Source organism: Oncorhynchus keta, chromosome 28, assembly GCF_023373465.1.
Source record: "Oncorhynchus keta strain PuntledgeMale-10-30-2019 chromosome 28, Oket_V2, whole genome shotgun sequence".
Classification (NCBI taxonomy): Eukaryota; Metazoa; Chordata; class Actinopteri; order Salmoniformes; family Salmonidae; genus Oncorhynchus; species Oncorhynchus keta.
In genome coordinates this window covers 29,594,859-29,610,612 of record NC_068448.1, presented here as the reverse complement: position 1 = coordinate 29,610,612, position 15,754 = coordinate 29,594,859, and the positions used below count along the sequence as shown (strand labels likewise).

Here is a 15,754-nt window from a genome sequence, read left to right as displayed (position 1 = left end):
GACTGGCAGCCCTGGCTGCTCCATGCAGACTGGCAGCCCTGGCTGCTCCATGCAGGCTGGCAGCGCTGAACATGCGGGAGACTCCGGCAGCGCAGGAGAGGAGGAAAGCTCTGGCTGCGCTAAACAGGCGGGAGACGCCGGCAGTGCAGGAGAGGAGGAAAGCGCTGGCTGCGCTGAACAGGCGGGAGGCTCCGGCAGCGCTAAACAGGTGGGAGACTCCGACAGCACTGGAGAGGAGAAAGGCTCTGGCTGCGCTGAACAGGCGAGGCGCACTGAAGGCCTGGTGCGTGGTGCTGGAACTGGTGGTACTGGACCGAGGACACGCACAGGAAGCCTGGTGCGGGGAGCTGCCACCGGAGGACTGGTGTGTAAAGGTGGCACAGGATGGACCGGACCGTGAAGGTGTACTGGAGAGCCTGAGAGCAGGGCTGGCACAGGACGTGCAAGGCTAGGTAGGTACACAGGAGGCCTAGTGCGTGAGGCTGGCACAATTTTCACCAGTCGACTAACACGCACCTCAGGACGAGTATGGAGCGCTGACCCAGGTGCCATCAAATCCCCGACACGCTCCGTCGGACGAATATCGTACCTAAAGCACCAAGCTAGCAACTCCCTCATTACTCGCTCCTCCACTTTCCCCATTAACTCCTTCACAGTCTCTGCTTCGCTCACCTCTAACACCGGCTCTGGTTCTGGTCTCCTCCTTGGCTCCTCACGATAAACAGGGAGGGTTGGCTCAGGTCTGACTCCTGACTCTGCCCCCCCCCCCCAATACATTTTTGGGGCTGACTCTCTGGCTTCCTTCTGCGCCGCCGTGCTTGTCTCTCCAACTCCATTCTCCTATAACCCTCTTCGCACTGCTCCAGCGAATCCCCGGCGGGCTCCGGGCACTCTCCCTGGGTCGACCGCCCACCTGTCTATTTCCTCCCAAGTAGTGTAGTCCCGATATTGTTGCTCCTGCTGCCGCTGTTGCTTCTCCTCATACCAGCGCCTCTCAGCTCTCGCCGCCTCCAGTTCTTCTTTGGGGCGTCGATATTCACCAGGCTGTGCCCAGGGTCCTTTTCCGTCCAATATCTCCTCCCAAGTCCAGAAGTCCTGTGATCGCTGCTCCTCACGATAAACAGGGGGAGTTGGCTCGGGTCTGAACCTCCGGCTGCCTCTGCTCTCCTAAGTGCCTCCACCTGTTCCCATGGGAGGTGATCTCTTCCAGCCAGTATCTCCTCCCAAGTGTAACAACCCTTGCCATCCAAAACGTCTTCCCATGTCCATTCCTCCTTTCGCGGCTTCTGCTGTCGCTGCCTGTTGACACGCCGCTTGGTCCAGTTGTGGTGGATGATTCTGTAACAACGTTCGTCTGTAGAAGGAGAAGCGGACCAAAATGCGGCGTGGTGGTTACTCATGTTCTTTAATGAAAAAATGAACGATACATGAAATAACTAAATCTACAAAACAACAAACGGAACGTGAAAACCTATACAGCCTATCTTGTGACAACAAACACAGAGACAGGAACAATCACCCACAAACACACAGTGAAACCCAGGCTACCTAAATATGGTTCCCGATCAGAGACAACGAGAATCACCTGACTCTGATTGAGAACCGCCTCGGAACAGACTCAATTCAAAGTCAGTGGGTTAGAATTTAGAATTCTCTTACAACATTTTAGGCACTGGTGCCTACTGGTGTTGATATGATTAAAATAATAAGCTAACAATTATTGGATAATGTTGCTCAAAGGCATATTTAAAGTTTATGGTGATAGTTAACTTTAAAAAAAGTTGTATCTCTTATTTACCTAGGGTGTTCACTGACTTACTGTCGAAACCATTTTTACATTTGTTAGTTGGTTGAACAATGTCCAGAATCTCCTGCTTAGCATTTTTGGATAATGTAGCAATGCTACTGGAAGTGGATTGCATCAGTTAGTGGTTCATTCAAAAGCGTGGAGAAACAGCTCTGCTTTCGGTAGTAAGAAATGCATATTTGAACCATTCCTGCTTGAATCATGCTTTTGAATGCCTCGCTAACTGGTACAATCTGTTTTCACTAGCATTGCTAAATTCTCAAAAAATGCTAAACAGATTGTTCTGGATTTAGCTAAATAACCAACTAACAGATATGTAAAACAGTTTGGTTGAAAAGACAACATCCTAGGTAAGTCAGAAGCAAGCTAATGATTTTTTTTTTTTAAAGGATCGTCAGGTAGCCTAGTGGTTAGGGCGTTGGACTAGTAACCGAAAGGTTGCAAGATCGAATCCCTGAGCTGACAAGGTAAAAATCTGTCGTTCTGACCCTGAATAATGCAGTTATCTCGCTGTTCATAGGCAGTCATTGAAAATAAGTATTTGTTCTTAACTGACTTGCCTAGTTAAATAAAGGTAAATTGTTCATTGAGATGTTTTATCTTAGTTATGTTCAGTTAGAGAATATACTTTCATAATAACTGTATATTCTTTTTAAATATGTTTGTCACTTATTCTGCTAAAAACAATTCATGAATAGGCCTACATTCACATGTAAGAGCAGCATTGAAATGAGTCAACCCCTATTTAATTTGCAGAAGGCCACACCCCATACCAATGAATGTGGTGACTATTGGCCCGTTGTCTGTCTCATCCTTTACGAGCAAAGGCAAACATGATGATGGACAAGATGACAGTCCAATAGTCACTGCCTCCTCCTCCTCTCTCCATGTATCCACAGCCTACCAAACACTTCTCTCAACCTTTTGACCCTGGAACTCAATTACCTCCTCCCTTCTGCTATGAGCACAAATATATGTCACTCTTAATTTCTAATAGAGTTTAATGTCATATTTATGTAAATACTTCCCGATTTTACTCTATATTAACAGGCAGAAATGTCAAAGCACACATAAAATGAAACAATACCATCACCCGGTAGAGTGGAATTTAAATTGGATTCCTCTCTCTGCCAGTACTTATGCTGGCCAGCTGATGAAGGGGAAAACAGGGCACACTTTGATTGCATGTTGCAGATTCTTTACACAATAATCTCGCCTCCACATTATTATTTCCTTGCAGATTTGTGCCCTAATCTACGCTGAAGGATGCATCTTGTTATTTCTCAGCTTTTTTCCCCCAAGGAGATCGTAATAATGTGGTCTATTTCAATATGCATAGGAGAAAAAAAATTCATTTTGTGTTTTGCATACGGTCAATATCACTGAATGAATGGGAAATGTGCTGAAGTATTTCTCACAGCCCCGATATGACTCTTTGATTAATAAAGTGTCTAAAATATCTTATTCTAGGAGATGTTAGAAACTTAGACACTCCAGAACTAGTAAAAATAGGTATTTTTGAGATCAATATGTAATTATGCATGTTCGCTGATGGCTATGTGTCAGGTAGTTGACTTGTTTTGAGATCTTGAGCGTTAAACCTACAGCATGCACAGAGGGGTATTTTCAAAAGGATCCTTTCCACCTTCGTTTGACTTGATATAGTGAATAATAGACCACTCATGTTGTCCCTACTTACATAATATAATAATAATATATTATGTAAAATAAGGGGTATAATCAGTGCCAAGCTATATAGTGCCATAAACAGTACATCGGCTTAACGACCCCCCCTTTGGGTCAAGATGAATAAGTCCACATAGTCCGCATCAATGGTTGTTTTCCAATCACAACAGGCACGATTTGGGGGAGATTGCCATCTAAAAGTTATGTTTTCTCTTTTGTAATGAGCGGTAATGTATTCCTGACTCATATTGGCTGTTGTGCTATCTAGGCCCCACAATTAACAGTTGCAGCACCTGAAGAGCTCTGTGCCTCATTTTGGCACAACGATTTCCCTTTGCAACTAGCAAGTGCACACGTAGGCTACATGTAACGACAAAAGAACATCTCATTTTGGCAACAGTGAAAACACCCCGTAGCCTTCTTTCGACATGTTTTGAAAGCAGGCCTTTAGCTGAGACACTGATACATGTCCAGAAGGGAAGCAGTAACTGCCCTGATTACGTTGCAAAATGACTGGTAGACTGGGGATATGTCTACTGTGGCATCATATTCAGAATAATCATATAGACTTTTTAAAATAATAATTTTTATTCTGAAAATAAGCTTCCAGTAATTGTTTGGCTCAATAAGCTGAAGAAGTAATACAGCAGGTAACTATATATAATAGGTTTCACCCTGAGTAGTGGGCCATTGATAGAGGGTCATGGGGAACATTTGATTACCATTATTGATATGAAGGGTAAGGATAAGGTTCATCATTCCAGATATTAATAGGATGTTGTTTGCAAGTGGGGTTATGCGACTCACCTCTCGGACAAAAATGGCAATGACCAAGGCCTGCATAGAAGGTAAAGGGATTGATGTGGTTATAAATTACTCCACGGCGCCACCTAGCCCCGGTTCTCTCCCACTTTGTCATCAGTACAAGGCGATAAAGCAGGGAAATGAGAGGAGAGTCTTCTTTTTTAATACATAAATGAATAAGCTATGAGAGTGGTCATTATTTAGGGCATGCCATTTTCAAGCAGCAATAGTGCCATTCTCGGGGACACCAAATGACATGACTAGAATCTCCTCCAGCCCAGCATGAGAAACAGGTTAAAGTTGCACTCCGGCTTTCAATAACCCATTGACCTCCATCTATTTATGACCCCTGACATATATTTAAAAGAATTCATATTCATAATGTAAGTAATTTTCATTCAAGGGCAACTTAATAATTCACCTTGTAGGACAGTAAAAAAGCATTCACCTTTTAGCACCCAAAATATTTTAGTAAGCAATTTTTATAATTGGCTGTCCGGGCCGGGTCTTAACCCATAAAGTTCAGATGTGCCAGAATTGGAAAAATGTGTTTTATGGTGGCTGGGCCTCGCTGCCTCCTTTGCCCTTAAAAAAATGCCCTGAGAATAAGAGCCTACTGAAAATAGAGGCGTAAATAATGTGACGAGCAATGGGTTTTCCTTTAAATAAATACCGATCAGGTTTATGTTGAAAGACAATAGAAAACGTAGGCCAGATATGCGGTTTACAGTATTTATAGCTGTAATATCGAGGTGCCAGCACCGTAATTTCATGCCCCAATGAGAATGGCAAGGTCACAGCAAATGCTTCGGCTGAGCATCTGCTAATACGGCGACTCATAAACAGGCGCGGCGTGTATCAGGTGCACCAAATACAGTATAATGAAATACAGAATAGCTTTCCATTATTGTTCTTTTTTACGGTGTCGTCATTAGATGTAATTTATGTCTTAAAAAATTCATCTCCTCGCCAGGTCGATCCGAAATGGGGGTCCAGGGGTCATTCCACAGGTTTGGAAACCCGTAATAAATTTCTGCAATCCTTTTTTGTAGGCTTTTCCTTTTATATGTAAAAATCTGTTTCACCTTGTTCTCTCTTTTCTAAATGGATATGAGGTGTCTTTCATTTGTCGTCGCCTTTTTCTGAACAATCAACGGATCAGAGCACACAATAGTGGAGCAAGCTTTAATTCGACAAGAAAACCTAACAGCTTTATGAATTTCCATGCATTTTATTTTGATGTAAAGTAAATAAGCCCTTTCATAGTGCTGCACACACAACAACATTAAAGAGGTCCAACACCATTAACATGCACATATTTTTAAGAGGACATTTTATAAAGTTATTTTGGAGAAACTACATTTCAAGGTGAAAAGGGAAAATGGGAACCTCTCCCAGGGTACTAAAATATGTTTTTTCATTCTATGGTGAAATGGAAATATGGGCTTGTGCTCCAAATGGCACCCTGTTCCCTATATATAGTATAGTGCACCAGTTTTGACCAGAGCCTGTAGGGACCCTGGTCAAAACTAGTGCATAGGGTGCCATTCGGGATGCAACCCTTGCATGTCTCACTCAATAATCTGCCACTGTTGTGTCTGCTGTGGTCAGATGAATCCGGAGTTCAGGGACACATTATTGCTTATTGGACAGTGCAGCCTGACTGCACGAGCTCAGCACATGGCGGTGGCCACTTCCTGGCACTCAGGGCCCGCCATTGACGACAGGCTGGCCAATATTTGCCTTAAATTATTCAACCATTTTCATGGCCATTTGAAGCCCTTGGTGCATTTAAATACTGTAGGTGCCTCTCAGCATCACACATGTTGATTCTCCAAGAACCTTTAGAGCCCCTCATGAAGATGTCAAAAAGAGGGCTAGATTGTGGTTGATTCTTGTTCATCAAGATGGGTTTGTAGATGGGCAGTAAATACTCATTTGACATCTTTTGGGACCGCAATTATGAGTCTTCTGCATCGCACTCACACAGGTACTTGGGTGACACAATGCTTCTCAAATGATTTGGTTAACAGGCAGTCATTGCTCTCTCATTTCATAGACATTTCATAGAAGAAATGGTGTGTGTGTGTGTTAATGTCACACAACACATGTTGATATTGTAATGATTAGCTCCACATGGATTTCAGACTCTGATGTGTGTACAGATGGCTCAACAAATCGCTTCTTCTCCTCTCTCAACCCTCTTCTCATCTCTCCGCCATTCCCACAGCCCTGTATAGTACAGCAAATAAGAATAGCAGTCTCAAATGAAGCAAACCTCATCCCCCTTGACTCTCTTGCAACTCAGTTGTGCGTACCAAATGACATCCTATTCCCTATTTAGTGCACTTCGTTTGACCAGCGCCCTAAACGTAATGCGCTAAATAGGAAATAGGGTGCCATTTGGGATGACACAGCACTGCAGGGAGGCCTGCTGTGTGGAGTAGAATGGTCCAAAGCCCAGGGGAATGGCCCAAGTTAAAAGGCCATCTCGGCAATGGGGATTTTCTGTCAGAAGGCAGGAGGAAGGGAAACCCAGGAAGCCCAGTAGCACACTCAGGGAAATAACACAGGGAAATGGAGGTAAAATGGTAGCAGGAGCAAGCCAGTGATGCTACACATTGCAATACAGAGGAAAGTGCCTTATGGTCCACACCTTAGCCCTTATACCTCTCCCCATCAACAAGGCTCAATGGAGCCAGCTGATTGGAAGTGTTTAAAGTCATGGTCAGTAGGGAGGAAAAGTTTTGAAATTGGGAGGTACTTAACTGAACGTATCCAATAAGAGATGCTTGTTTTCGTTTTCTGCTGCAAAGTGTTTTGCTACAGTATGTACTACTGAACACGACCCTGTTCTTTTGTCTAGTGAGTCACATCAGTATATTTGATTTTAGTTCTCCACTGTTGTGTTTTGGTTGATCTCGGAATGAACAATGCCAGCCTTTTTTCAGACGCTCATTGAAAGTTGTAATTATTCGTCTTTGTTTAGATTATGATGCTCATTAAAGACGAGACACATACCCATGGAAGCATATGGCGACGGAAATAAAATCCTTTCAGTCCACAAAATAAAATAAGACCCCCCCCCCTGCCCCCTCCCATTCTCCATTAGGGAGCTCTTTGCAATTTAATCATCACTAAAATCATTAAAAAAGATCTGAAGATTAAGTTATATTGGCATTTGCAAAATTATGTAATACATTTACATCACAATGAGGAAATTAAAATAATGCATTTTCTCTGTCTGGGGTGTATGAGATCTCCACCTGGGAAATATAACTGGAGAAGTGGACAGACTGATTTTCTTTGCCTTTGGTGGCCGTTAGTGAGAACGGGGTTTCAGCTTTCTTTGTTTGATCCTGCTCTGCTGTCTGCTGTAGGCAGATGTCTGGGTAACTGAAGAGGTGCTGTCCAATGCCTGATTCACACTATAGGGTGTACCCTAACCGTACTGTGCTAGCTAAGATATTTAATTTTTTACATGATTCTTTACTGCACAATTCCAGCTACCATGGTGGAAGCATAACCCAGCCAGCCCAGGGCCCTATACTACAAATCAGGTTTGAAGAGTTAACCCTTTACTCTTTTGGAAATTGGCCTACATGGACAGTGCCAAATTTAAATTTTTCTAACAGAATAAATATAGAAAGCATATGCATAACCATGGTAGCAATTGAAAGAGAACACTTTGGAGATTATGGGGAAATAATCAGTTCCTAAGTAATTCAATGCACTTTTATGACTCAAAGAAAGACTTAAATTATTATTCTTATTTTTTTTGCTCTCCTAGCTGTGGCGTTGAGGAACTGAAGCAAGCACACTTATAGTTTTTTGTTTAGAACATAGCCATGCCTCCCCACGATCACACAATAACTGTTGTTGTTTACGCAATCGAAATACACTATAAATCGCAATCTGGGTATTCTTTTGCCAACATGACTAGCTAAGTCATAAAATGCGATCTTACAGTGTTAGGCTTTCACAAGGCACTTCAGGAAAAACTATTTGTAATTTTGGTGCGCCTAGAATGGGAGTCATGAGTGCATTCAAGTGCGGGTTCCGTGGTAAATTTGGCAGGAACTGGAACAAGCTGTTGTACACGTCGATCCAGAGCATCCCAAACATGCTCAATGGGTGACATGTCTGGTGAGTATGCAGGTCATGGAAGAACTGAGACATTTTCAGATTCCAGGAATTGTGTACAGATCCTTGCAACATGGGGCAGTGCATTACCCTGCTGAAACATGAGGTGATGGCGGTGGATGAATGTTACGACAATGGGCCTCAGGATCTTGCCACAATATTTCTGTGCGTTCCAATTGCCAGCAATAAAAGGCACTTGTGTTCATTGTCTGTAGCTTAAGCCTGCCCATACCATAACCCCACCACCACCACGGGGCACTCTGTTCACAAAGTTGACATCATCAAACCGCTAGCCCACACATCACCACAGTTAAATAAATTAAATAAAAAAATACACGTGGTCTGCGGTTGTGAGGCCGGTTGAACGTACTGCCAAATTCTCTAAAATGACATTGGAGAGGCAGCTTATGGTAGAGAAATTCAAATTAAATTCTCTGCTGTATATTCCTGCAGTCAGCATGCCAATTGCACGCTCCCTCAAAACTTGAGACATCTGTAGCATTGTGTTGTGTGACTAAACTGCACATTTTAGTGGCCGTTTATTCTCCCCAGCACAAGGTGCACCTGTGTAATAATCATGTTGTTTAATCACACCAGTCAGGTGGATGGATTATCTTGGCAAAGGAGAAATGCTCACCAACAGTAATGTAAACACATTTGTGCACAAAATTTGAGATACATTTTTTTTGTGCATATAGGACATTTCTGGGATCTTTCATGAAACATGTTCTATTTATGCGCTTATCGGTGACCAAATCTTCCATTTTCAACCCCTATGCGGACTGACCGGGGCTGTGAGTGGAAAGGCCTACTGAGCGAGGTAACTTTGGTCAACTCTGAGTTCAACCAGTCACATGAATGTTGCTCTCCTTTTGGCCAGGTACATTTCTATGACAATGAAGCGTTGGCTAACTCCATTCATCCTGAATGAAGTGGCTGAGCCGTGAGTTGAGGGCCAATGGAATCAGATTCCCTCCCTCTTGCAAAGATTGCGTCATCATTCCTTTCATTTGATGAAGACCAAAATATTTTAGTAATCAAATGTTTTTTGAGTTAAAAAATAGTAATATTAAAATACCTATCACATTACACATTTAGTAATGACCGAAAGCATTTGAAGCTTCACGCACAGTAAAACTTTTGTATGACATCATATATTTATTTTATTGATAGGAGTGGGGGGAAAAAGGTGCTTGTGCATTGATAAGCACACCAAAGACGGCATTAACGATATGTAATAAAAGAAAGACAGCGCTTCTAATAGCCTATTTCACACCATAGCCTGCTGAATTTGCAAGATAACTTTTCTTTCATTTTGATGAAACCCTGTGTGGTAAATGTCTGTTCTGTTCCAGGTTTGAATGATAAGGAGATTGAGCTTGCCATCCAGCGCTCGGGCAGTACTGACGAGCCCCTGGCCCTTACCCCTGTGGGACCCCAGTACCCTCTCCATGCCCCCAGCTGGCACCTATACCCTACAGTGAGTACACCATCCCCTCCATGCACACACACATATATACAGTTGAAGTCGGAAGTTTACATACACTTTGGTTGGAGTCATTAAAACTAGTTTTTCAACCACTCCACAAATTTCTTGTTAACAAACTATAGTTTTGGCAAGTCGTAGGACAATTTTTCCAAACAATTGTTTACAGACAGATTATTTCACTTATAATTCACTGTATCACAGTTCCACTGTGTCAGAAGTTTACATACACTAAGTTGACTGTGCCTTTAATTAAACAGCTTGGGAAATTCCAGAAAATTGTCATGGCTTTGGAAGCTTCTGATAGGCTAATTGACATCATTTGAGTCAATTGGAGGTGTATCTGTGGATGTATTTCAAGAACTACCTTCAAAATCAGTGCCTCTTTGCTTGACATCATGGGAAAAGCAAAATAAATCAGCCAAGACCTCAGAAATACAATTGTAGTCCTCCACAAGTCTGATTCATCCTTGGGAGCAATTTCCAAAAGCCTGAAGGTACCACTTTCATCATTACAAACTATAGTACGCAAGTATAAACACCATGGGACCATGCAGCCGTCATACCGCTCAGGAAGGAGACGCGTTCTGTCTCCTAGAGATGAACGTACTTTGGTGCAAATCAATCTCAGAACAACAGCAAAGGACCTTGTGAAGATGCTGGAGTTAACAGGTACAAAAGCATCTATATCCACAGTAAAACGAGTACTATATGGACATAACCTGAAAGGCCACTCAGGAAGGAAGAAGCAACTGCTCCAAAACTGCCATAAAAAGTCAGACTACGGTTTGCATACTTTTTGGAGAAATGTCCTCTGGTCTGATGAAACAAAAGTAGAACTGTTTGGCCATAATGACCATCGTTATGTTTGGAGGAAAAAGGGGGAGCCGAAGAAAGCCGAAGAACACTATCCCAACTGGGAAGCACGGGGGTGGAAGCATCATGTTGTGGGGGTGCTTTGCTGCAGGAGGGACTGGTGCACTTGACAAAATAGATGGCTTCATGAGGGAGGAAAATTATGTGGATATATTGAAGCAACATCTCAAGACATCAGTCAGGAAGTTAAAGCTTGGTTGCAAATGGGTCTTCCAAATGGACAATGACCCCAAGCATACTTCTGAAGTTGTGGCAATTGCTTAAGGACAACAAAGTCAAGGTATTGGAGTGGCCATCATAAAGTCCTGACCTCCTTCCTAAAGAGAATTTGTGGGCAGATCTGAAAAAGCCTGTGCGAGCAAGGAGGCCTACAAACCTGACTCAGTTACACTAGCTCTGTCAGGAGGAATGGGCCAAAATTCACCCAATTTATTGTGAGAAGCTTGTGGAAGGCTACCCGAAACGTTTGACCGAAGTTAAATTTAAAGGCAATGCTACCAAATACTAATTGAGTGTATGTAAACTTCTGACCCATTGGGAATGTGATGAATGAAACTATAGCTGAAATAAATAATTCTCTCTACTATTATTCTGACATTTCACATTCTTAAACTTAAACTATCCTAACTGACCTAAAACAGGGAATTTTAACTAGGATTATATGTCAGGAATTGTGAAAAACTGAGTTGAAATGTATTTAGGCTAAGGAGTATGTAAACTTCCGACTTCAGCTGTATATATTCACAATCTCTACTACTGACTACTACTCTGTACTCAGTAACTCACAGTATTCAATGTTCTGTGATACCATGAACTGCAAACAGAAGACCATTTGCATGACAAGATGCTACAGTAAAAGTGGAGTGTGGATGGAAGTTAGTGAATGTGGGTGTAAAACCGCCTTTTACACAACATGCAATATTCATTGTGTCAACATACACTCTTACCTTTTTACCCTCAATCCAATGATAAGTGTGCTTACCAGTAGCAGAAGCAACACATTTGCCTCGCGTAGTAATTATTTCACCAATATCGTCGCCCCTCCATCACGTGAAATCTCTCCCAATGATGTTTCATACCAGGGGGTTTCACCCCAAGCAAGGCCCTGGTACAACCTATATCTTTATTACTGCATGGGTTATGAGTGCTGTCCACTGATTTACCAATGCAGAATGAAGTCCGCATAATGCTTAACCCGTATGACAATGATTCCCAATGTATTCCACCCTCATTTATTACTGCACTGTCCTTGACTCCCCCGGCATCTCATGTTTTGTAATGGAAGTGATGTTGATGGGATGGCCATGTAGTTAGGGGCTCTGGCTCGGACCATTCCATACTGTTTTTTTTTATATCAAAATGGCTATAAGGGAAGCTGCATAATGAGGTGAGTGCCGGGGAGTCTTGTATGGGGGTCATGCCTAAAAGAGGGGGCTACCTCTCTTTGATATCCTTGTTATGGGGACGCCACACAGGGGCCTGCATCCATCTCTGTCGGAGTAATGGATCCTCTGATCTCTATTTCCAACCGGCGGAAGGACAGGAAGGCCTCCTCTGAACCCAATAAATTTGAGAGGAGATTGGAAAAACGGGGGATGGAGACTCGAGCTCCATCCATGGCTTAAGTGACCAAATAAAAAAGGAGAGATGGAGATGGTGGGAAAAGAGTATGAGGAGGAGAGAGAGGTAATGGGGGGACCTAAGAGGTGGAAGAGAGACTGGTGAGTGGCGAGACCCCCCAGTTGATGCAGAGGTTTACTGGGTAGCCAGGGTCAACCATCCACCTCAAGGACTCTTCCGCCTGCCGAGCAGCACGCTATAGCGAGACGCGACGATCCACGGGAGCCATAATGTTGATGATGACTCAAATGTATGTGGTATGCCATATGGCAAATGGGAGAGTGATTTTGAATTTTTGATGGGAAAGGTTGCCGGTTCTTCCTGTCGTCACTGCATTTGTGTTGACGTGTGCCCTTGACCAAGGAGAGGGCCGTCCTTTTCACCTTGACGATGTACAGTAGACCAGCAGTGGGTTTTTTGACATGCAAATCACACAAGTGGCAAAGCAATAAGATCAATCAAATCCCTTGTAGAATGACACGAAAACTGGATGCTCTGATCATTTAATGTGTAATACACAGACCCGGTGCCAGAACCAATCAGTTGGACGGGAATTTCATTTCCATAGGTGGGACCATTTTTTCCACGGGACCTCCTATGTGTACACACATCTTTTAAATGGGTGCAGGGCCGGCCCACTCATTAGGGAGGATTAGGCGGCATCCCATGGTGTGGCAGATTGATGAAAGCAGCATTTTCTGAGCTCCAGCAACATTATAAAACCTCACATAATTCTGCCCAAAAACAATGAACATTTCTCTCAACAAGTGGCAGGGACGCTAAATATTTATCTTGTCCATTCCCAGCGTGCCTCTCTATGGTGCTGTTGGAGAGATGCATCGCTGTACACTCCACCAACATTCCATCAAAAAAATGATCAAACGTAAATCATGTAGCAGATATAGCATATGGTAGAAAGAGCATGTGTCCTTTTCTGTAGCCTACAGGCTGGAGAAACAATGTCATGAGAAATTTTTCTATCCATACAAGTTTCTCTGATCAAATACCTAACCTAAATGGCACCCAATCAAATAAAGAATGTGATTACATGTTAACAAACAACAGCCTATCCTAAAAACAGGACAGGTCAAAGTTAAATGGACAATATGGAATGGACAATCGGGCTACAGTCAATTGTTTTGACAAGCTGATCATAGAAAAAAAGAAAATACTGCTGCAATTGTAAACACATTGCAAATACGCTCAGGAGTCTTTGTCACAAAGGCAGGAATGCAGGCGACGAGCTTAGGTCTGCATATTATTCCTATAGAAACGCATTGGGCCTATAGTGGACAGATTTTGGTGAGAGCGCCACTTCCTCTCTGCTGAACCTATATCCCTGGAAAAAGCATCCGAGCGAGTGAAACAGCGCCCCTTACATTCCATACTCTATTGGTCCAGACGGCATCAGACACGTGGTCTACACATACTGAGACAGAGGGGCGCTGTTTCGTTCGCTCGGATGCTTTAACTGAGATTGATGGGTCTTTCTGTCGGCGCGTCTTGGTCAAATAAATTCTCAATATTTCAATATTTTTATTTGGTTGGGCAAGGAGGTACGGTAGGGCGAGCCAGGTCCCCTAAGGCATGCCCATAACGCAGGCCCTGGCGATACACCTAAGTGAAATATGGTATTTACAGTCGTGTCCTACGGGGTTTTAGTCTTGCTATAGAATTTGGAATTGAATGTTAGGTCAATGGTTCATCTTGATGTACTATAGATACAGGTACATGACTCCCCCAGCACACTCGCTCACCTCAACACACACTCACACACACTCACACACACACACACACATTAAACTTGTTGAACTAGCCTAGTTGTCCTCATCCCCTCCATTTTAAGATTTATGTTTCCCGCCTAGAAAAACATCTAGGGGAAACAACACTCTACTAGTTGTAGTTTAGGGACATTTTCAGTTGAATGTTGCTGTGATGTGGGAAATTCCACTCAGTGAAACAGCAGGCCCACCCAGATGACAGCTCAAACAATGAAACAATTACACACTTTCACTCTGTCCTCCAGAGATACACACTGTTTAGTTCCAGTCCCACAGACACACTCACCTTTCAACCCTTACAGGTTCTTCCTCTCCTAGATGTTTATAGAAGCACAATCTAAGATGTTTTTTTTTTGCTCTGTGATTTGATTTCTCAACCCATACACATATAACATAAGTTTTTTGTCTGGCATTGTCTTAATTTGAGAGATTACTTTTAGCTAGTTCAATGTTTTTTGGTTGGTTTGTTTACAGAATTGATTTAATTGCAATGTTTTATTCAATTTCTGATTGGAAACATTGCAGATTTCCATCCCTGTTTTCAAGATCTTTTGGGTTTGATTTCAACTATTAAAATACTGAATTCAACCTACCATGAGTTTGTTACCTCAGTACAAAGCACATGGTCTTCTCACCATGACAGGGTGTAACCTTTACTCAGGGATTTGATGTTGTGTTTTTGTCTCTCCTCAGGTCCCCGTGGCTACAGATGGAGAAACTACGGTGCCCTCACTGTCATCATGATGGGCATGGCCTTTGGCTTCCATCACCTCTACAAGGTACGCCATTTTAATTCGGTCCAGAAATGTCTCTTCCGGTAGGCTGGAAGTGAAAGCTACTGTCTGGGGGGAGCATACTTGTTTTGGTAAAAAGTTGAGAATTGGGGCTGGAGAAATGTAACCATTCTCAAATTCTTAGATGGAGCTGTGGATGCAAGGATTGACAATCCATGAGATCAAAAGTATAGTTAAACCATCTTTTGAAGATATACAATGTTTGGCTACGTTTTGTTGTGTTCTTATACTTTAGATTATGATCTTCAGTAATCAATGGGTAAATATCAAGAATTGAGATGGCCGTTGAACAGATTCCCAGATCCCAGACTGTACCTTTAAACATACCTACTTTAAGGACCTGTTTTGTTATCTCCTAATTGGGTGGTCATTCAGCCCTTGATTGCATTCTGTCAGCTTATTCCTTGAGTAAGCATTTATTGACATTCCTGTTGAAATCAAAGGATTTAAGGTTGAAAGGTGGCTGATATCATATTCCATAATCTAGACTGGGCCTCAAGGTCTACAGCGCCACTGGTTTCTTTGGCCAATCAGTGATATTAATCAATCATTTCGTCAAATAATTACCAGGGAGAAAAGAACTAGCAGTATTCCGGATTTCAAGACTCTGATCTAGAGGATCTATTTCATCCAACCATTTATTTTACACAGTCCAGTGAGTTCTGTCAACGCAGTTTGCACCAATATTACATTTATATTAGTGGGGTTTGTTGGTACATCAGTCAATTGTAACTTTGTTAGATTTTAATGCCAAACG

General features: G+C 42.7%; 1 protein-coding gene across 1 annotated transcript in view; it reads left to right on the top strand.

Moving 5' to 3' along the window:
* The window catches only part of pex14 (peroxisomal biogenesis factor 14), a 107,207-nt gene that overhangs the window by 60,954 nt on the left and 30,499 nt on the right, over positions 1-15,754 (top strand). Inside the window, exons 4-5 of the mRNA XM_052484220.1 lie at positions 9,796-9,924; positions 14,897-14,982. Of these exons, the coding sequence (XP_052340180.1) occupies positions 9,796-9,924; positions 14,897-14,982 (215 nt within the window). The remainder of the gene's footprint in view (positions 1-9,795; positions 9,925-14,896; positions 14,983-15,754) is intronic.